We start from the raw sequence: 23,971 nt of genomic DNA on the forward strand, positions 1-23,971 counted from the left end.
CTGACAGTGGATAATTTTGGGAGAAGGTTTCTGGGTTGTAGCCGATATAAGGTAAGTATACTTTTTACTTAATCTAGCTGATTCACATGAGATTGGAATGTGATGTGTTCAATTCAATTTATGAACAGATTGGTCCCAAGTGCCCTTTCTTTAGATGGATTGATAATCCCACTTGTGTGCGTGGGAATGAAGCTGCCCATTTGGTGCAACAAAAGCTGAATTTACTGTGGAGTGAGCTGCAACTTGCATGTGAAAGGGAAAGAGAAGCTACCTAGGCAGCAGCAGAAGCTACCCAAATGGCAGAAATTGCTCAAGACAGGGCAGCAAAAGCCATTGAGAGGGAGAGAAATTTTCGAGCTTCCTCTGTTCAAGCCAAGGAGATAGCAGTGAGAGCTTTAAAGTAAGAGAGAAAGTGCAAAATTGCACTAATTCTGTCATGGTTTTTTTTTTTTTTTTTTTTTTTTTTGGTTATGTTGTTTTCATGTTTTGGCTCAAGTGAAAATGTTGGAATGATGAGATTGAGTCTGCCTGATGGGTTGTAATATAAGCTGGTCCTCAATTGTATTGTAATAGAACTATGAAAGAATTTTTTGAAAATGAGAACTATGTAATATAAGCTTGAAGCCACTTAATAATATAAGCCTTTTTAAGATAAAATGTTATTTATGTTAGATGCTGTTGGTATTTTTGTTTAAAGTGAATTGGCTACTTGTGAGTTGTGAGCTGTTGGTGTTGGTGTTTTGTTGGATGTTGTGAGCTGTGTTGGTTTGTGCATAAAGTGCATTGTGTGAAGACAATTGTGTTGAAAGTGAATTTAAAGTGCATTGTGTGAAGACAATTGTGTTGAAAGTGAATTTAAAGTGCATGACAATCTGTCAACTTGCAAGAAAAGACAACAAATTCAACACATACACCTGCTATTCAACACATACACCCTGCACACATAAACAAACTCATATAATAATAAAGCATATGACAAACTGCAATAATCAGAACAATAATTCTGAACACCTGTCATTAAGTTGGGAAATTATATACATATTTGAAGGTGGCATTAAATAGTCTTTCATCAACCACCAGTAAATATAAGGCATTTGGTACAACAACCAAAACAGTTGCAGCTGCCCAATGTTTACAAAACTTACAAAAATACAAAAAGTGTTTGAACAGCTATATCAAAAAGTGACTTGCCATTGTCTGCCCTGCCTAACCCTAACACTACATAAAACCCTAACTCTACATAACCCTAATACATAGCAACAAAAGTATCTTGACTTAGTCTTCATTTACTGCCCCTGCCTCTCACACCACAGCTGGCCTTTCCACCTCTTGTTCTACATTTCTGAGCTCTAGCTGCATCACTCCTTCCTCTCAAAGCAGCTCCTCTGGTAGCAGGTGGTCTTGTAGGCTACAAAGTACAAGGATTCACATGTTAGCTACCAGTTTCACAGTTTTATGAATAAAACATCAAACCTAACACTATAGTACCTGTGATGATTGTGGTCTACTGTCCCATGTTTCTGCAGGAGTGTGTGGTGTTGGCTGGCTTGAAGAGAACCAAGGAGCTCCTCTAACTGTGTACCTAAAGTCTAAAGAGTACCATTGACTTGGGTTCTGTGACCATGGAGCTTGTGGCTGTGGAGCTGGAGCTTGTGGCTGTGACCCTGCTGCCTGGTTGGATGAGGCCATAGTGTAAGGCTGATGTATTGGTGGGGGCTGAGCTGAGGATTGGGTCTGTGATGAAGATGGGGCCTGGGATCCTTGCCTCTGTGTAGAAGGCCTTCCACTTCCCTGCAACCAAATATGAGCATGTTTTTACAGTGTCAGTTATTGGAATTTTGCATTTGAATAAAATTTTTTTGTAAAAACATACAGATTTCCCTTTCTGCAATCTCTGCCTCCTCTCCCATGCTGTCTCACCAGTGACATTGGCCTTACATTCCCTTGCATTGTGCCCTTCCTGTTGACACCTTCCACATCTCACTGGCCTGTTTCCTCTAGACACCTTATAAGGGTTCGGCTCATCAGCATCTCTCTTCCTCTTCATGGGTGGCCTGCCTGGTGGCTTATAGACAGTAGGTGCAACAGGCTTGGGTTGGCCACTTGACATCCACTCAGACTGGCCAGGCATGGGAGGTATGGGTGTCTTGTATGTCTCCACATAAGCATCCTTGTAGTAGCATGGATGGGTGTAGTCTTCTGGTTTCTCACGATTCACAAAAATGGCTGCAACTCCATGCTTGCAAGGGATTCCTGTCAAGTCCCATACTCTACAACTACATGTCTTATTTACCAAGTCCACCACATGCCTTTCCCTCCCATTGTCAACCTCATACACAAACCTCCCAGAAGGAACTGCACTGAAACTCTTACACTCTAATTTTAACTGCTCAAACTTCTTTTGTATGCTTGGACACAAATTGCCATCATACTTTTCTATGCCAGCCTTCTTTATATACAGCCTGCTCATAAGCCTAACTCTGATCCACTCCAGCATTGATAAGATGGGCTTGTCTCTAGCCTTCACAATCATAGAGTTAAAACTCTCACTCAGATTGTTTACCATACAATCTGTCAAAGCTCTTGAAGAAAAGTGGGATCTGGTCCACTGTGCAGGCTCTATATCAGCCAGGTACTGCCAAGCTTCTTCATTCAAACTCTTAAGATGGTCCATTTCTCTCTCAAATTCCCTAGCTGATGTTGTGCCAGCACACCTCCACAGTATACTCTTCAACTCCATGCCCTTGTGGTTAACCTTGAAGTTGTTGTTTATGTGCTTCACACAATACCTGTGCTCCACAGTTGGGAATAGAGTCTCCATTGCAGGTAAAACGCCCTGCAATCAAGTAAGCATTCAATGTTAGCAATATAAACTAGTAAAAAGGTAAGCATGTAATGAAGTCATGAACATGAGCTAGATGATAATACCTTCTGCCTGTCACTGATGAATACCAGATTGAGCTCATCTGGCCTGCCAATGTCATCAGCAAACTGCTCCAAGAACTAGGTCCAGCTATCCTTGTTCTCTTGCTCAACCACAGCCATTGCCACTGGGAATATATTGTCATTTCCATCCTTGGCAGTGGCAGACAATAATTGCCCACCAAAACTACCCTTCAAGTGGCAGCCATCCAGCCCAACAAAAGGTCTACAACCACCTAGAAAGCCAACATTCTGAGCATTGTACCTAATGTACATCCTTTTAAACTTGGGCTCTGCATTCTCATTTTCCATCTCTGTTTGCATAATCACCCTACTTCCTACATCTGTCCTTAATATCATTTCTGCATAATCTCTAAGTAGGCCATACTGAGCCTCTTCATCCCCAGTAATTAGCCCCTTAGCTGCCATCCTTGATCTATACACCTGACTAAGACTTAAATCAACTGAAATCTTCTGCATCACATAGTGCTTAATACCTGAGGCCTCCCAATTAGGATTCTTACCAAAATCCTCCAAATACCTCTTTGCCACATAGGCTGATGTAACTTGCCCATTTTTAAATGATAGGGGGCAGGTACACTCAGGATAAAGTGTCTTGATCTCAAATGTGCACTCTCCAGTCACCATTGAGGCATAACACCTCCATCCACAATTGTTCTTACAATGTACAGAAATCTTCTTCTTCTCATTCAACTTCCACTTGACATCAATGTGATTCTGAATCACATACTCCCTCAAAGCCTTCCTAAACACCTGGGAGTTTGGGAACTTCATCCCTTTTGCCAACCTAACATTTTCCATATCAGTCCTCTCATTGAACTCCAAATTGCCAGGCCTCTGCTCATCATCAGAACTATCCACACTTGCCATATCATCCTCTAAAGCTGGTTCAGCCCACTCTTCATCTAAATCTATGTTTAGAGGAGGAACATTGCTTGGGCCAGGTGCATCTGTGTTTGGCTGAGGTGTATCAGTGTTTGGATGAGGTGTATCAGTGGTTGGAACAGTGTTAGGCTCATCTGGCACTGTGTGAGGTGGAGAAGACTCACCAAAAATGTCATCAGCAAAGTTTTCTCCTTCCAGGCCTTCATTCAACCAATCAAACTCCTCCTCCACACCATCACCCCCTGTAGCAGCTCCTACACCACCCCCTACACCAGCCCCTGCACCCCCTATAGCAGCCTCTGCACCAGCTCCTACACCAACCCCTGCACCAGCTCCTACACCAACCCCTGCACCATCAGGAACTTCAACTGCAAGTGGAGCATTACCACTCTCCACATACAGTATGATGGTGTCTCTTGGCCCTCCCTCACTAGGGTTCCACATCTTGATTATCTTCTATGAGCCTTAAGTCTTGCTCCAAGTTGCCCCCAGGACCTAAATAATGAACCCTCCATGGTTCATCAATCCCCAATTCCTCACATATACCTTTTATTTCAAAATAACCAAGCAAATCAGCATCCCTATACATTATTTCAACTTTCCCACCAAAGTACTCTAAACTAGGGTTCCACACAAAAGCACCCCCATAATGTACCTCCAATTTCACTTCAACATCCATCTGTAATAACAAATTACAAGTTGACACGTATACAATCAACAATTAAAGAATTGTAAACAACAAAAGAGACAAAAGAGTAAACAGTTGCATGTTTCAGTTTTGCTTTTGGGATGCAACGCACATAGAGGGACCACATTTTCTGCTTTTCTTTTGATTTTGATTCTGTTTTACTAAATAGCACATGCAAACACTAAAAATTTCAACCCAATAGAAACTTGGGTCCACTGTGAGACACAATGACCACGACAGACAAAGTGCCCACAGACAAAAATGCCCATAAACAAACACAAATCCAAAGAACAGGTGGTCACAATTTTCATAAATATCAACAAACACAACCAATATTCTCATTCCATTACATGTAAAATTAACCATTCATTGATTACTCACAAAAAAATAAAACAACCACAAGCCCAAAGTAAAAACCCAAAGAGTGACTGATTTCTTACCAGGATTTTAGTCACTCGAACAACCCGTTGCTCGTCTAGGTTTTACATTGGCAGCAGTATGTCAACCTCAGATGCAGAATGGATTTTCACGTTTGTAGGGCTCGTGGGGAAAAGAGAGTGAGTTCGTGTTGTTTGATCCGTGTATTGGTCTAATTTGGCATAAAAGGGTGTTTTTCTAACGTCTGAGGGTGAGGTGGGTAACCGGGGGGGGGGGGGGGGGGGAGGTAACGAATTGATGAACAGGTGGGCAAAGTGATAAGTTTTAAACCACGGGTAGGTAAAGTGTAATCGGGCCAAACCTCAGGTGGGTTTACTGTAATTATCCCTAGTAACTATTTAAATTCTCTTGAATATGTTTGAATATTCTTAAATGTTTTTATGTGTTCTTCATATGTTCTTGGTTGTTCATCACATGTTCATGCATAACACTAACTTTGATCTTAAATTCACATAAAAAAAACATGAAAAAGATGTTTGTTTAATAATTCTTTTAAATTCTTGAATCTAGGATATCACCATCCACACACATTCACTAGAGTTTATTTTTCAATCCAAATGCCATGCTTGATAAATTGAATTAGGATTTATCACATGCACACACATTAAATTCAACATGTAAATTGATTGACATATTAGATGATGTGATATGAATGTTGGCCACCATAGTCTAGAAGATCGGTTTCACCGGGCAAGGTGGGTGCCTAACACCTTTCTACTTTGTAACATAACCTCCGAACTTAGATCAAGAATTAGTAGATCAAATATTTATCCATGTAATTTTCGATGTTTAGATTGTAACTAGGAAACAAAACCATATACTTTATCTTAGATTGTATCTAAGACCAAAGTCATGTAATTTCCTATGATCAATGTAAATTCAATTTCAAATAAATAAAATGTGGAATTTTTCAATTATGATTGTCTTATTTTTCCAATAATTAAATAAATGGCGACTCCATTGTAAAACCCTTAATCTAAGGGGGAAAACATAATCAATCGAACCTTCATTTTGAGAGACAATAACACGACTCCACCCATTCATGTGGGTTTGGCCCAACATCATAAAAAAAGGGGGCTGAGGGCGCGGTCTCTCACACATTGCTCTTGTCTGACCCCAACCACCACCACCGCCACCCACCAAAAAACTTATGGCCTGTTTGGAAGTTTAGAGAGGGGGAAGAGTAGAGGAGAGTAGAGGGGAGGAGAGCAAAGGGGAATGGTTCACCTCCACCTTGTTTAGACGTTTTTAAAATTAGTAAGGGGGAAGGGAATAATTAGCCTTTCCCCTTATTTGGATGTTTTAAAAATTAGAATGGAGAGGAGAGGAAATGATTAAAATAGACAAATTTACCCCTATTTGAAAATGAACTTGCAACATTGGTCTATTATTAATTTAGAAAGGGTAAATTGGAAAATTTATCTAGTCAATAATTTATTTACTCTACTCTCCCTCCAAATCTCTTTAATTTGGGGGAATTAAAAATGAGGGGTTAGAGGTGATTCAAACCCCTCCAAACTCCTCCCCCTCCTTCCTTAAAAAACTTCCAAACAAGGTAATTGAATTACTCTCCCTCTCTCTACTTTACTCCCCCTCCTTTTTTAAACTTCCAAACAGGCCATTAATTAACCCAAACCCTTACCAAACTCAACTCAAAATCAACCTAATAAACCAAAATCAAAACCAAAACCAAACCAAACCCAACAAAAAACTTATGAAAAACCCAACAAAAAAAAACCGACAGTCTGTTGTCAAATCTACCACTACTGTCGTTGGATTTGTCGTTGTTGTTATTGCTATCGATGTCACCTTGCCTTCGTCTATGAGTATCTGGGTTTGGGATATGAGAGAGAGATGAATAAAATAGAGAGATAATAATAATAATAATAATATTATTATTATTATTATTATTATTATTATTATTATTAAATAGAGTGTATAATAGATACACTAATATGGGTGTTTTTTAAAAAAATAATTATGTAAAATATAAAATTTAGGTTTTTATACTAAAATAAACAAAATTTATATATATATAATGGAATCTGGAAAACTGATTTAGTGCCTTCAAAGTCGAGACGGAAATGAATCCTAAAGAATCTAAAAAGATGATTAGCCATTTTCAAAATCAAGTTATTGGATGTCTTATTGATGGTGATAGGATTTCCAAGAATTTAAAATTTGTCCGACGTCTTATTACTTTGCCTTTTGACTTTTCCATGTTGTAATTATGGCTGTCATTATTTGTGAAAGGGTCTCCACTAATGTAAATTCGATTGCTATTGGTTTCTGTTAAAAAAAAAAAATTGGAAAACAAGATTCAATGGAGGCCAAACCGAATGCTTTTTCTCTTTTTTGGTTGCATCTTAAAAATACTGTCAAGCTGGGATTTTAGCATGACTTTTAGTATGGACCGAACCAGTGGATCCAACTTTTAATGGAAAACGATTTTAAAGCTCTTTGCTTTGAGTTAGCAAATCAATTATTTTTCAAAGAAAATAACGACAAGTCCTAGTTAAAATCTTTATCTGGACCTAAGGATTCTGGAAAATCTGATCGTGTACTTTAATGCTGAAGTAATACATACCAACAACCAAAAAGAGAGATATATATATATATATATATATATATATATATATATATATTTATATATTTGTTTAAATAAAAAAAAAAAAGGAAAGAAAGAGAAAAACTGTGATGCAGGTCATTGGACCAGAAGGATTTTTATAAAGGGAGGACTTCTCATATTCTATAAAATTAACTATGTCGATTTGATTAAACTAAGAATATTGAGATAATCTTATCAAAAAGAAATTGAGATAAGAGATTTTCGTATAAAAAAATTTTCTTAATTTTTTCATTTTTGCATAAATCTAAGCTTAATTCAATTTCCCTTCTTGCAAATTATTGTCCATTTTTATTTTTTCAGAACCATTTTATAGGAGTAGTTAGTTGTTGACGGTGTTATTTATTGTTAGACCCTTAGTTAAAACAGAGATTAAAAAAGAAAGTGACTTAAAATAAGTAAATCAGCTTTAAAGTAGACAAATAAGCTACCATCCAATTTATGAGCCCAAAAGCTATTCAGACAAGTTGTGTGCATATATATATATGGACAAATTAGAGTTCCTTATATTGCCAAACGACATATACATATGGACCGACAACCTCAACTTCTACCTTGTTCTTGCATAAGAAGGTAGTAGTGCTACAGGGATCGAGCAAGCGAGCAGTGTTGTGTACGTACACTGTTTTCTTATTATATATATATATATATATATAAACTTTGGCTACAATTGATATTCTTATATATATATATATATATATATATATATATATATATACTGATCAATCAATCAAACAAACTCCTTATTTCCATTCTCCTCCACCTTTCCCTGCCCATAGTTACACATAATAAAGTCAAGGTTGTAGAACACAGGCACCATTGCAGCAAAGCATAAGAAAACTAGGACAGGCCCAAAAATCCAAAGTAGAAGAGGAATTGCTGCATAGAATAGCCTATTGCCAATAGTGTTTAAAAGAGAACCCTTCTCTAAAAGCTCAGTCAAATAGTCTGCAGTAACCATGCACATAGGGTCTTGTGGGACACAAATGAGGATGCACACTTGATTTAAGAACCTAATCGATAGGGAGTGGCAGAAGAATGAGAAAAGAAAAACTGTGAGGAGTGCTACATATTTTAGTGCCACCATAAATTCCCCATGTGCCCCATAAATGGTGTCATTGACAGGTTTTTTCACACTGTATGTGCTGCTTATTACTGCTCCTAGACCAGCACTGACCAGGATTGATGTAGTAGCCATCAGGGTTGAACCCATGATCAAGTTCCGGAGGGTTTGAACTGCCACAATATTCTTCCTATCAATGTCCTGCAAATTAAGGGTTTAAATTGCTAAGTACGTACATACGTGAGCCATTGCAAACTTTTCCATGAGTAATTAATGCTGTTAGGATTGCTACAAATTAATTTTAGCATGTAACTTTTACAATTAGTTAAGGTGTCACCGATCACAAAACATAAAAATAATTCAGATACTCAATATGTGTCACTAAAATCCACTCATTACACTTCTTGTCATATGAGTTTAAAAATCATATGTAATAGAACTTATAGCATTTTACTATATAAATATTAAAAATTGATTTGTCATCAATCGTATAAAATTTATTTATTATATTGTTAAAGAAACATCAATCACATTCATTCCCGCATCTTGAAACTATTTAGAATTAACACATAATGATAAAATGAGAGTTCCATGTTGGAAACTATAATTAATGAAACATTTTTAATTACCCTAGATGCGATGATGGTGTTTCAAGTTTATTGTGGAGAACAAATTTTATCCTAGTTGTGGATAAAGGTGATAAGGGTTGGCTCTAGCTGTTTGTTTTCATTATAAAACAATGATAAAGGGTCGACTTTTAACAGATGGTGGTGATTGTGCAAATAAAGAAACGTTTACAATCAACATCACACACCACAGAAATAGATGGTATTATTGAGCCACTTTCATAAAATTATGGGCCATGTTACCTTTGGGCATTACAATAATTCATTTTCATTTGACATCCACTATATGTAATTTTGAGCTCAAAGAAAATAATTTTTTTTGCAATTAACTAAATATTAAATCTCAATATATTTTGGAATAAGGTTATATTAATGAGTGTCTTAAAAAAAAAATTAAAAATGAAAAATAGTTAACAGATGCCTTAATAGTCTTGATTTAAAAAATATTTTTATAAACTTTTTATTGGAAAAAAAAATTAATTTTTATGACAAATTTTTATATATTTCCATTAAAAGTGATATTAAAATTTTCATAAAATGGTTTATTAACAAATACCTTAAGAACACCCATTAACCAAGCCCATAAATATATGTTGATGAGTTATAATTTTCTTTTTCTTTTTCTTTTTTGAGAAACTTATAACATATATTTTTGTATTAAAAAAAACAATTGTCAATAATTTATTAGTTTACCAACACAAATTTATTGTGATTATATGTATTTATCTTGACATTTGTGCATCATTGAACTTTATTAATGACAACAATAAAAATACATAATTTAAGAGTGTTAAATACATCTTAACTTGTGCCGTCGGGCGCTAGTTAAACAAAAGCCTCATATGGAAGTGAAGTGAATGATATTTGGAAAAATTTAGACGTGAAACATATATGGAGGCTAGTTTATCTGTTTTGAGCAATGATAATTGAGGACTGTGAGATAGCAAACTGTTTGATAATTCATCCAAAGAGATGACGGGCAGCAAATTAAAGATAAAGATGAATGAGAGAAAGAAAGAGAGAAGCATGAGAAATAGCCTTTTAAAAACAAGGGGAAAAAAAATGAAATATCTTGCGGGCGGGCGGGTATTTTGTTCATAATAAAGGACTTTTGTGAGTTCTTTGGATTATATATATATCTATATATATATCTAATCTGCATACATGCACATGGTAGAAGCGATGCCAAATTCCTAAATATTCTGATAACTATAATGATTTGAAGTTTATAGTGACAGATAGAAGCAGATTGCTAAGGAAACAAAGATGCCCTAAGTGATTTGAGAATTGGCATAATAGGTAGAAGGAATCTTTATTGCCAACTTTTGGTCACAAAGTAGCGTACGATGCGACTATTATTAATTCCACTCAATATTAAAATCTGTATCATTTCTTTAAAGTAAAATAATTTATTTATTTTAAAATCTGTGTCCTTAGTTGATATGATAATTGGCATAATTTAGGTATTGTTGGGCACGGTCATGTTATCCTTAGTTGATATATATGCCTTATTTTTACTCAATTTTATGAAGTCATTCTTCTTAATTAAAAACAAACAATTTCATGAGATAGATACAAAAGAGTTAAATTTTTCAGGATTTTCGAAAGACTCAGTCTCAATTAGCAGATGATGTGGATTCAAATATGAATGACAAACAGAGCAAAAAACCTAAAGATATAATAAGTAGGTTATCAAAGACTGAGAGTAGGATAGCAATTCTTCCAGTTGATTTGGTTTTCTAAGGCCACAATTAGTTGTCTAAAACAGACAGTGATAATCAAAGAAAGTTCAATGTGAGAACATGGTACTGGGTTTGGAAATCGATGGAAGATTTGAAAATAGATGTATTAGTTATAAGTTAGCCTTTAGTTTGAAAGCTGATGAGCAGAGTTAAAAGATTTTGTAGAGAACAAATTGGACGTGCTAGGATTGTTGTATAAAAAAGATGAAAGCATGAAATTAAGGTGATACCTTTATCATGGCCCCGACCCAGAAACGTCTTCCGTGTGCATTTCTTCCGATTGTAGTTGTGAAAGGCTGTGTCCGAACCTTATGCCATAGATAAAGATGATAGGAAATGGTTAAGAGAAAACCTAATGGTACAAGGATCACATCCAAATAACATTTCCTCCATTCCATCTCTCTCTCTCTCTCTCTCTCTCTCTCTCTCTCTCTCTCTCTCTCTCCTATTTGAATCGATAATTAAACATACAATACACTTATATAATTGTAACTTCATTTCTGGGTGGCGTTTGATTCGTGGAATCTTGATAAGATTCCTATAACTTTTCCAACAGTGTAATTATATATTGCATATAGTGGAATCTCACTTTTCAGAAATATCACATTTATGTACTCAGTATCTGGTTGGATCTGACTTATGGTGTCTGCATTTCATCCTTGCACGTTTTCTCTCTCTCTCTCTTTTTTTTTTCCCCAACCGCAACTTTTGACTATTCTCACTTTTCAGAAATATCACATTTACATATTTAGTGTGGATTTGGCAAAAATTATTTTTGCCAACTTATTTTACAATTTAGTTTATTTTTGCTATTATTCATGGACATTACTGCACTTTTTGGTATTATTCATGGATCCCACTATACTATTTCAGTTAACTTTTACCTTTATCTACAGTATTTTTCAGTAAAAAGTTTTCAATTTTAGTAAAATAAGCGGATCCCAAACAAACCATTAGTGGGAAAGTAATCATCAGGTTAAATAGTAATAATCTAAGATTCCCACTAGATAGATGAAAATGTGATTTTTTGTAAAATCAATCAAATAACCTTATATGTACATACATACGTTTTCACAATACATACACACATATTTATAGGTGTGTGCATGGGTCGGATTGGGCAAGTTAAGGGTAATATCTTTAACAAACCCGCCAATGGCAAGGTTGGAAAATTCCAATCAGTCATCAACCCGCCAACCTACAAATTTGGCGAGTCGATTGAAAATCTTAACTGTTTCAACTCAGCGAGTTGGCAAATTCAATTGACTAGATGAAATTATTTTAGTTAAATTGGATAATTGTTTACTCTCTCAAATAAAATTTTATTTTTGATAGGCTAAGAATGTATTGACTCCTTGTGATAAATTAACCAATTAATTAGCCAAGTTAATTAATTAATTCAATTAACATGCAATATGTATGGTAGCACAAACAAATCACCAACTAAGTTAATATGCAGTGGAAAAAAAAGTTCACACAGTGATTTATTTACGAATAGGGAAATCCACCAAGGCAAAACCCTACTGAGTGAATCTAAGGTCACCACTTCTGAGAATCCACTATTATCAAAACAAGCAGCTACAAGTAAAGGAATCCCAGTACCTTATACCAACCTACAATTGAACCCTTACACCAATATCCAATTGGACTTGTTCTGTAGTAACAATCTCTCATTTTTAATGCATAACTCCCAATACGTGACTAACCAATTGATGCACGAATCCAAGTACATGACTAACCACCAACTTGAGAAGGATGTTAGCTACAAAGTTCTTCAGTTCATCAACACGATAAAAATCACGAAACTCCTTGATTACAAAACCCTACGATGTACAAACGTAGTAGCTTCATCAAGAGAAAGATGAACTAGGACATATGTCTCTGGTCACAATATGCTTGTGAAAACTTTTGCACTAAGTTAAATCAGCTGTGACGGCCCTTAAAATAATTCTTATATATGTTTAGGGTTGTGAGAAAAGAAAGCCTAAACAAAATATACATGGATTGGTGTGAAATCAGATCTGAAAAACTGATTTTCGTAAATCTCGATTGATAGGTTATCTATCGAGCAGTTATCGAGCATCGGGCTAAACAAGCCTTTTAAACCTCAATAGCTCTGTCGAGTTAGTTGTCGAGTTAGTTGTCGAGCTTTAAAATCCAGCACTTCTTTACTTGTTTCTTGAACAGATTTGCATAGTTTTAACACTTGGACTTGAACTCTTGTTCCTTAAAGTATTAAACACATTCTAGATCTACCCAATTATAAGTAAAGTGCATTTTGTCAAAGAATTAGTCAATTCTAAATGACATATGTTTCTAACATGATTCACATATGTCCTAACAGTTTTTCTTTAAAAAAAAAAGAGGAAAAATTTTCAATTTTAATTAAAAATAATTACAAATACTACATAATTTTTATTAGAATGACTATACTTTTTATCACTTTAAAATGAAAAACATTTCAAAATCTAAAATTAGTCGTGTACATATAGGGAGTTTTAATAGGGAAGAGAAATGTGAAATTGAAAAAAAAAAGAAAAAAAAAAGAAAGAGAAAGAGATAAGAGAAATAAATAAGTGGATGCGTATGTGTGATAGAGTTTTACAACATTACAAAGTATATAAATAATAAACTGAGTATACACATACAATTGCCATAAAACCCAATTGTATGACATTATCCATTAAATAATAAAGGTTGTTTTATTTTCTAAGATCACTTTAGCATGAATATTTGGACATTATACTATTTTTTATGAGATGTATTGTATGTTATAGGCTGGGAATAAGATTTCCATATGGAATATCTAAATCACAAGTTCATTATAAATTTATAAACCCTAGTTTATAGCCAGTAGTGAAATTGGGCATTTTATATATGAAGACTATAACTTATCAATTAAGATTATTTGTCTTAATCAAGGAAGTGAATACTTCTAATTAATATGTTGATGTGTCTTAAGTATGTAAGTTTTAAGTATGTATAAGGTACATTGAACTAGACTACTATGAGATTTATTATTCTACTAACTACTATTATCTGAATAATAAATTTCACAACTTCTATTTTTCATACTCTCAATCCTAAAAGGATTGTGAACCCAAACATAAAATGTTGGTTTCTTTGGTGTATACAACTATACATAAGTGAGATCTTACTTGGTCAGAACCTTAGTACATTGGGCAATGACATGTAATGTTGTGGGAACACACATTCTTAACACATAATTCATAATCTCTTTCTAGAGAGACATGAAACATTCCCTTCAAATAAGTTTAATGGAAATTGGAAATTCAAAGTGTTGGGATCAACCTCTTTATCAAAAAGTTACTAAAATTTATATTTAATGAAATTAGATTTCATAAATATAAGAATAATTAAAAGATTATTAAACTAGGAACTCAAGGAGCTAAAAATAGAGATTTACAAAGTGACAGTAATTGTATAACATTGTTTTAGTATGGGTATTTTTAATGTAGAAGCTGAATGCTAATATAATAGAGTTGACAGGATGCGCAAGAGCTCATTGGAGTCAAAGTTTCGTTTATCACTTTGCTCTCATCTCAATCCACAAACTAAAAGTCCAAAAGAATAATTCATTTATTAAAAAGATTAGTTATCACTCAGTAATGTTTTAGTAATGGTTATTTTATTTAAAAAGAAAAAATGCTACTACAGATTTTACATAGAATTTTTTGAAAAAGAAAAGTTCTCCTTCAAGGGTTACTGACAATAATGTAGCCCATGTCTTAGATTCTTGGGAAATAGAGATGAATATCAGTGTTCTCAAAAGATCAAGTATTTTCTTTTGTTTTGTAATTGACTGCATCAATGTATATATTCTACCAACAATATTCTAAGATTTATGATTAAATATTTTGATAAACTAGATCATTTTTGTCTTTTGTTGTATACGTTTTGTATGTGATGCAAATGGATTTGCCAACAATATTCACACAAGCACACACATTTATATATATATATATATATATATATATATATATATATTATTAAGATTCATACACAAACGAATTTATACATACACACTTATATATTATAAATATATACACACACATGGGCCAAAATGGGCAAATGCCCCTTTCAAAAAAAAAATCTAGCATTTTGCCCCATTTTCCAAACTAATTAGGGAAATACTACTATTTTGAAACTCGATTTTCTAAAATTGAGTTTCAGTTTAAAACTCGATTTTTGGACAATTGAGTTATAACAAATTGAAAATTTTAAAAAATAAATAAATAAATTCTAGAGCCCTATAGTGGCATCTTAAAGAGCCCTATAGTGACGTTTTAAGACCCTATAGCTGAACTCGAGCTCCATTAACTCAAGTTCCATGCAATTTTTTTTTTTTTTTTTTTAAAGTTTAATCGCCCATACCTATAGTGACGTTTTAAGGACCCTATAGTGGCGTTTTGAAACTCGATTTTTAGACAATCAAGTTATAACATGGGCATTTCCCTAATTAGTTTAGGAAAGGGGGCAAAATGCTAGATTTTTTTTTTTTTTTTTTTGAAAGGGGCATTTGCCCATTTTCTTCCACACATGACACATGTATGTATTCCAGAATATGACGATAAAGCAACGTAGGAACCAAACGTGGGAATCCAATGTTTATAGAAGTGTGATTCTAGATATCCAATGTCTCAGTAATCTAATATTTTGAACCAAGTAATCCCTAACTCTTAATATCTAATACTCTACAAAACCAATGTTCTTATACATCTTGTTGTGTGAAGTTAAAAAAATAAAATGAGACTATGCAATTAGCATTAGGGGTGTCCACGGGTCGGTCCGAGTCGGGTCTGTGCCCTACACGCAATCGACCCGATGACATTGGGTTTCTAGATAGAAAACCTGCCGCCGATCGCAAAAACAACGGTTCAGGTTGGATCGGATTGGAAAGATCGGCGGTCGGGTCGGTCGAAGCCGACGAAGTGCTGTCGGAGGTTCCTTTTGGGCAACGATTTGTATTTTTCGCTAGATCTGAGCCGGATTGGTGCAAAACTAACTAGATCTGAGCAAAAAACATCAAATAGTCGCTGGATTTGTGCTAAACTCACGAGATCTGAGCAAAAAAAAAATCAAATAGTCGCCGGATTTGCACCAACCTCACAAGATTTGAGCAAAAAATCCGGCACAAATATGAGCAAAACTTACAAGATTTAAGCAAAAACCAAAATATTTTCACCGGATCTAAGTCTTAGTTGAGCAAAACCTACTATATTGTAGCTGGATCTGGGTGTAAACGACAAGATCTCACCAAATCTGGTGGAGATTTCATGGATTTAGTTGAGATCTCGCTGGTAAATGTTATGGATCTCGGTCGGTTCGGTTTTTTTCGGGTTTTGGGGACAAGATCTGAGACCGAACTGACCAGATTGGATTCTGGAAAAAAAGACATGTCGTCGACCAACGGAGTAGTTAGGTTGGCCAACGGTCGACTCGGTTCCGGTCAGATTTACCGGGTGGATTGGGTTTACGGTTGAGTTGGACACCCCTAATTAGCATAACAATCATCCCACTAGTCAGTTTTCATTAACCATTGTTTATTTCACTCACATATCACACCATCAAGTCACGTTTTCCTTAGTTTTTGTAGGTGAGACAAAGTTTGGGTGCAATGCGCAAGAGTACTGAGACCCATTGAGATGTGGACACATGACAATTATTTAACACATGTTCAAATTCTAATAGGTCAATTGCATAAAAACACTAAACCCAAGCCAATTTCTTATAACTTGTAAGTGTGTATACTATGTGTAATATTATATGTGTGAGATAGTATTTTTCTTTTGATGATGCCAAAAATAGTCAGTGAGCCGCACAGTTCTCACATGCTCTAGACAAAACTTGCGAAACAAAAATAAAGATCTTGCAGAGAGTAACAGTATGGTACCAGCCAAATACCCTTCAAAGGTTAAGTTAGAGAGAATTTCTACAACTCTAGAGTGCCCAAGCTGGGAGAATTACGCATACCTTGATTTGTGAGGGCTTTGGGGTTTTATAGTAGTGTGGAGCTGACATTCGTTTCTTGGCGGAAAAGGTTTTTTCCTTCTAGGGAAGATCCTCATTAATACACACATTTTGCGGGATGTAGAGATTCCTTTGATTAGGGTTAATTGTGTGATGCAAGGTATTTCCTTGCATAGATATTTGTGGAAACTGAGACAAGCCACGCTAGACCCGTCGGCCTTCTCACCTCGTTAGTCTCTTGCTTTGTCTGAAACTTCCTGTCGGCTTCATAGAGACGACCGTCAGGTATTATGGGGCTGTCATTGCTTTTGGGGTGTCGTTGTTTAGGGTCCCATCCACTTATGGGAAGCCGACGAGCTTAGAGGAGCTATCGGCTTCCTTGTGTGTCATACTTTGAGTCTCTTCAATGAGAACACCCTTATCAGTTGCCCCCTATTCTATAGCTCCATCGGTTTCAACTGACTGGTCATAGAGTGCAATTATTAACTGCAATTTCCTTATATTATTATTTTTTGAAAAAAGGGTGTCATTAATTTCCTTTAAGCAGCCTTCATTAAATGCTAGGAGACACGTGGCGCTAGTCGGTTGACCACGTTTCTGATCAAAAGTGTTGCTTCATTTCTTGTGCTTCTTCTTCCTATAAATAGTCCTTTACCTCCTCCCATTTTTCCTTATTTCATCTTTGGGAGCCTTAAGAAAGGTAGTTGCCGTTCCGTCATCCAAGCTACCTATCACTTTTCCACATTCAATCTTTAGAGCAATTGTTGCTTTTAGTTCGTCCATTTTTTTGTATGTTCTCTCCTCTTCGCTTTTATTTATATTTTTGCAATTTGTCCCCCTTTTTATGTTTTGAGACCCGTCAAGATAGGTTCTTAGAAAAATACCTTTGTCGCTTATAGGTGGATAGATGTCAAATAGGGAAGCAATGAGTGAACTATCATCGTTAGTCCGCGAGGGTGCGGGCTACGATGACGTCTTTCTGTCAGGGCGTGAGCCTAGGGAAGATTTTCCACAATCTCAAGATAGGGAGCCATCCACCCAATCTTTGAGTGATGACAATGAGGAAGAGGACGAGGGAGACATTGAGGGGGATGAAAATGATGAGGGAGAAAGGGATGAAGAGGACAGATAGGATGAGGAGGATGATGAGGACGATGAGGGAACACCTTCTGAAGGAGGAGATCCAGGGAGTCAAGAGGACGGTGGTGCCGGTCCCTTCATCCTTTCTATGATATGCACTGTCAATGATTTTTATTCAACGATGCCCTCCCAGGTGTTCAATAAGCTTCGTTACCGTTACCAAATCCTCAAGAACATCTCAATTGGGAAATTGGCATATACAACGCCATGTTCGCGACGGGATTGAGATTGTCACTGACGGAATTACATCGTTAATTGGCCAACTATCTGGACTTATCCATCAACCAAATAGCTCTTAACGCTTGGAGAATATTTATAGTAGTCGAAGTACTTTGGAGTCGTCTCAACGGTGGTAACCATCAGCTTACTCTCGACAAGTTCTTTTATTGCTATAAACCCCACCACATCTCTTCATCCCAGGGGATCTACCACTTTCTAGAGAGGAAGACTTCACTCAGGCTAGTGTCGAACATGCCTAATTCAAATAGAAATTGGAAGAATAGGTATTTCTTTGTCCAAGGGACAGACTGGGTGTGCAGACGAGAGGAGTGGGATAGCATGCCCCATGGTTTTGACAATACTTGAGGTATTGTAAAGGATTCAGGTTTGGTACCGTCTGCTTTTTACCCTTTTTTTATTTATTTGCTATGTATTTAACGTCATCTGTTTCTTTCTTCTTTTAGCTTGCATCCATCTGCAAATAACCGACAAGCAGGAGGCTTTCATTTGTCGAGTACTAGAGATCCCCTTCGGCCAAAGGAAGTGGAAGGACCTTGTCACTCTAGACACACTCCATGCCTATTGTGGTGGTCCTAAACCAACCCCAGTAGCTCTTAAATTGAACACTTACTCCCGTCGGCCTAAGTTTTTACTTTCTTGCCCACATCCTGCCGTATGTTTTTACTAACATCTACTCTTCTAACATCCGTCCTTTATCTTTGGCAAAAATGGAAGCAAGGAGGCAGAGGGCTTTGGTGAGGCAGTCAGCTACAGCTCGCAAGCAACAACAACAGAAAAAGGGGGTCTCGACGTCGGCCTTCAAGGCCATCGTTAAAGGGACATCGAAGAGGAAGAACGAGGGGAAGGATGACCGTCTACATAAGAAAGGTCCGGGCACCCCTGTTGGGGACAAGCAACCAAAGCTACCGTCGCCTCCTGAACCTAGCCACAAAGTTGGCAAAGGGTTGATGACAGGGAAGTGTCCTGTCACTCAAAGAGTCGTCGATCTTCTACTTACGCACAAGGAGCATGCCATCGAGATGGTTGAATCAATCATCAAGGAGACGGATCTAAACCCTTATGCTGGACAAACAATTGAGGACTTAGGGACGTCGGGTCTCTTTGATCTATCTAGGGTGTGTTTTCTTTTCTCAGAATATGTTCCTGTGTTATTTCTCCATTCTTTTACTAACAGTTGTTTTGATCTCAAGCGTTGGTGCGTATGAAGGTGCTTCAAGATAAGTACGTTGCCAGCGAGGGGGTGATCTGACGGTTTCATAAGCGCTAGAAGATTGAAAACAAGGAGCGAGCTCAATACTCAGAGGTCTTTCATACCCTTAACTAGAAGTTGACAGCTAAGACTAAAGCGCTTGCAGAAGAGACCCATCAGTTCGAGGAAGCAGAAAAGGTGAAAACCAATTTGGCGATGGAATTGGCCTCTATTTGTGAACAGATGAAGAAGGCGAAGGCTGACGCCGTGGTGGAGTTCTGGGATTCCCAACCCTTTATTGAAGCATATGGCATCTATTATGGTTTCGGTTTCGAGGACTGCTTAAAGCAAGTCGGACTCATCTACTGCCGACGACTTGAGGAGTGGTGACACCGTCGATGAAGAGTTCGATAATTCCACTCATGTAGAGGAGCAGGATTCGAAAGACGACTGTATGGTTCTTGCTCAACCCATTCCTGATGGCTCCATTGCTCCTTTGCTCTCATCTGCTGAAGACCCTTCTACCTAGAATGCTGAGAACCCGTCTGCCTTGGATGCTTCTCCTACTGAGCTTTTTTCAATTTCTAACTTTTTATGTAACCCGGCTTATTTTCAAACAATAGAAAATTCCCTCTTGTTTTTGGGCTTTATTGTAAATGTTTTCCTTTATTTAATATTTTGTTATTACATCTGTCGCTTTTAGTTTTGCCATTTTGAGTATGCTTTTGCCATGTGTTGGTTCCTAATTATGAGACATGTGTTTTTCTGTCTACCTTGGGACTAGTATACATGCTAGGATGCACCCGTCCTCTTGAGGACTTAGTGAATTTTCGGAATGAACCTGTCCACTTGGGTATACCCGTCCCCTTGGGTGTACCTATCCCCTTGAGGACTTAGTGAATTTCAAGGTATCCTTGGGATGTACCCATCCATTTGGATTTAGTAATTTTAAAGTATCCTTGGGATGAGTCCATCCATCAAAGGACTTAGCAATTTAAAGGCATCCCTTGGGATGAACTCGTCCACTTAGGGACTTAGTAATTTCAAAGCATCCCTTGAGATGAACCCGTCCACTTAAGGATTTGTATAAATTTTAAGGCATCCCTTGGGATGTATCCATCCACTAATGGACTTTAACAAGTTGCAAGGCATCCATTGGGTGCACCCGTCCATTCATGGACTTGTATAAATTTTAATGTGTCCTTATGGTGCATCCATTCGCCTAAGGATTTGGTTGTAGATGTGGTTTTGTAGAAATGTTATATGCGCATGATATTTCTGAATAACTCCTCTTATTATGATAAACACTTGCATAAGAAAAAAAAAATTGTTCTTGAAAAATTAAAAAGCTGCCCTTTGGGCTAAAAAGTACTATAGATAATAACTAGAATGAAATAAACTGTAAATGAGGAGTGGTCAACATGCTGTCATCTACTGGTAGTATTTCTTTAGGTGCTCAGTGTTCCACGGATGATGCAACTTCTGTCCGTCAAGTGTCTCTAGATGATAGGTGCCTTTCCTTTGCCACAAAGTGATTCTGTAGGTTCCTTCCCAATTAGGTCCTAGCTTTCCCTTAGAGGGATCTCTTATGGCGCCCGTCACCTTCCTCAGGACGAGGTCTTCAACTTGGAAATCTCTGTGTCTGACTTTGGAGTTGTAGTGCTTGGCCATGAGGTTCTGGTATCATGCTAACCTTTGTTCAGTTGTTGCTCTGACCTCGTCTACTAGGTCAAGCTGTAGGCGCATGGCTTCGTCATTCCTACTCTCATCATGGTTCTCCACTCTGTAGCTTGTGAGTCCGGCCTCAACTGGGATAACGGCTTCACTCTCGTAGGTGTTCTGGACATCGTCTTGTACACCTATAGTACGATTGGCAACTCTTCTGGCCATATACCTTTTGCTCCTTCGAGTCGAGTCGAGTTTTAATGATTTTGAGCAAGGATCAGTTCATGACCTCAACCTATCCATTGGCCTGAAGGTGGGCAGGTGAGGAGTAGTGATTCTTGATCCCCAACTATGAGCGAAAATCCCTGAACGAGTATTTGTCAAATTGCTTTCCGTTATCTGAGACCAAGACTCTAGGGATCCCGTGCCTGTAGATGATGTTTCTTTAGATGAAGTATCATACGTTCTTCTCCATAATAGCGGCCAGGGCTTCAGCTTCCACCCATTTAGTAAAGTAATCTATACTGACCACTAAGAACTTTAGTTGTCTTTTCACTATTGGAAATGGGCCCATGATGTCTAACCCCTATTAAGCAAAAGGCCACGGGGCCGTCAGCAAAGTGAGCTCTTCTGTTGGTTGTCTAATGACGTTGCTGAACCTTTGACACTTGTCACATGCTTTGACATAGGCTTAGGCATCCTTTTGCATGGTAAGTCAATAGTATCCTACCCGAATTAAGTTGTGCACCAATGATCGTGACCCTGAATGGTTCCCACAAATCCCTTCGTGGACTTCTCTCATGACATAATCCGCTTCCTCAAGGCTTAAGTGTCTTAAGTACGGGTGGGAGAAGCCTCTTTTGTACAAGACATCCTTTATTAAAATGAATCGTGCCACCTAAACCTTTAGTTTCCTTACGGCCTCCTTACCGTCAAGTAGTGTGATGTCTTTTAAGTAAGAAACTATTAGTGTGGTCCAGTTGCTTCCCAAGTCTATTTCCTACACACCAATGCCATCTATCAAAGGTGAAAGCTGAACAAAAGAAAGTACCTTATCGGGGATGAGCATGTGTTCAGCTAATATAGCTTTGGCAAGGTGGTTGGCCTGCTCATTCTCTTCCCTTGGGATTTGAACAAACCTGACCTAAAGGTCACCCACCCGCTTCCTTACTTGCTTCGGGTATTTCTTCATCCTTTCACATTTGCACTCGCAGTCACTATTCACCTGACTTGTGACCACCCGAGAGTCGTAATACACAACCACACTTGTGGCCCCTGCTACTTTGGCGAGATCCAATCCTGCCACTAGAGCCACGTACTCCGCTTCATTGTTAGTCGTAGGGAAGTCGAGATGAACCATGCACTCGATCTCGTCCCCGTCTAGTGAGCGGAGTACTATACCTGCTCCACCAGCCGGCCTGTTAGACGATCCATCCATGTGGATACTCCATTGAGGATGCTCTTCTGCCCCCTAGCCTTCCATATTGGTGAATTCCACAATGAAGTTAGCAACCACTTGTCCCTTCATGGCAGTACGTAAGCGGTATTACACGTCGAATTCGCTTAACTCAATTTCTCATAGTGCCATCCGTCCAGCGGCTTCAAGATTACTCATTGGTCTTCGTAAAGGTTTATCTGTCAGAACAACCATAATGTGGGCTTGGAAGTATGGCATAAGCTTAAAGGCTGCGATAACTAAAGCGAATGTGAGCTTCTCCATCGGTGGAAACCTTTCCTCTGTGCCTCGGAGTGCTTGGCTAGTGTAGTATACAAGCTTCTACACCCTATCTTCTTCTCTGACTAAGGCCACACTGATGGTAGACAAGGAGACAGCTAGATAGAGAAATAGCTCTTCCCCCGGTTTGGAGGGACTTAACAACGGTAGGGAAGAGAGGTATGCTTTTAGATCCTCGAAAGCTTGCTGACATTTGACCGTCCACTCAAAGTCTTCAGTATGCGAAAGAAAGGTAGGCACTTGTCCGTTACCCTTGACACGAACCTATTTAATGAAGCTACCTTGCCGTTGAGGCTTTGTACCTCTTTTATGTTCCTTGGTGGCACCATCTCCATTATGGCCCGGATTTTGTCTTGGTTGACTTCAATACCTCTTTGAGACACCATGATCCCTAGGAATTTTCCAACCGTCACCCCAAATGCACATTTACTCAGATTGAGCTTCATGTTGTAAGAGCGGAGGGTATCAAAGGTTTCCTTGAGGTCGTCCAAATGGTCGTCTTCCCTTTGGCTTTTCACTAGCATGCCGTCCATGTAAACTTGGACATTTCTCCCAATCCAATGTGCAAACATTTTGTTCATGAGCCTTTGGTACGTTGCACCCGCGTTCTTGAGGCCAAATGGCATCACTTTGTAGCAAAAGAGGCCTTGGCTGGTGACGAAAAAAGTCTTCTCCTGATCAGCCTCATCCAGCTTAATCTGGTTGTAACCAGAAAACGCATCCATGAAACTCAACAACTGGTGTCTTGCTGTCGAGTCTACTAGGACGTCGATCTGCGGGAGTAGGTAGCTATCTTTGGGGCACGCTTGATTTAAGTTTGTGAAGTCTACACACATTCTCCACTTTTCGTTGGCTTTCTTGACCATCACTACATTGGCTAGGCAGTTGGGATAGTATACCTCCCTGATGAATTCTGCATTCTTCAATTTGCAGACTTCTTCTACTATAGCCCTGTCTCGTTCTTGGGCAAACACTCACTTCTTCTGACAGATAAAGGGAA

At 37.7% G+C, this 23,971-nt stretch overlaps 3 protein-coding genes across 3 annotated transcripts; all 3 read right to left on the minus strand.

Moving 5' to 3' along the window:
* Positions 1–1,205: 1,205 nt before the first annotated feature.
* Positions 1,206–1,928, minus strand: LOC126702354 (uncharacterized). Its single transcript, XM_050401047.1, has 2 exons — positions 1,489–1,928; positions 1,206–1,408 (listed from the first exon to the last, which is right to left on the minus strand). The coding sequence occupies exons 1-2, from the start codon at positions 1,687–1,689 to the stop codon at positions 1,283–1,285; spliced, it is 327 nt and encodes a 108-aa protein (XP_050257004.1). The 5' UTR covers positions 1,690–1,928; the 3' UTR covers positions 1,206–1,282.
* Positions 1,824–2,821, minus strand: LOC126703968 (uncharacterized). The gene is made up of 2 exons (XM_050403017.1): positions 1,989–2,821; positions 1,824–1,911 (listed from the first exon to the last, which is right to left on the minus strand). The coding sequence occupies exons 1-2, from the start codon at positions 2,819–2,821 to the stop codon at positions 1,824–1,826; spliced, it is 921 nt and encodes a 306-aa protein (XP_050258974.1).
* Positions 2,822–8,064: 5,243 nt separating this feature from the next.
* On the minus strand, positions 8,065–11,463 carry LOC126703195 (uncharacterized). Its single transcript, XM_050402147.1, has 2 exons — positions 11,242–11,463; positions 8,065–8,844 (listed from the first exon to the last, which is right to left on the minus strand). The coding sequence occupies exons 1-2, from the start codon at positions 11,407–11,409 to the stop codon at positions 8,311–8,313; spliced, it is 702 nt and encodes a 233-aa protein (XP_050258104.1). The 5' UTR covers positions 11,410–11,463; the 3' UTR covers positions 8,065–8,310.
* Positions 11,464–23,971: the final 12,508 nt, after the last annotated feature.

The sequence above is a fragment of the Quercus robur genome, chromosome 10 (assembly GCF_932294415.1).
Source record: "Quercus robur chromosome 10, dhQueRobu3.1, whole genome shotgun sequence".
Taxonomy (NCBI): domain Eukaryota; kingdom Viridiplantae; phylum Streptophyta; class Magnoliopsida; order Fagales; family Fagaceae; genus Quercus; species Quercus robur.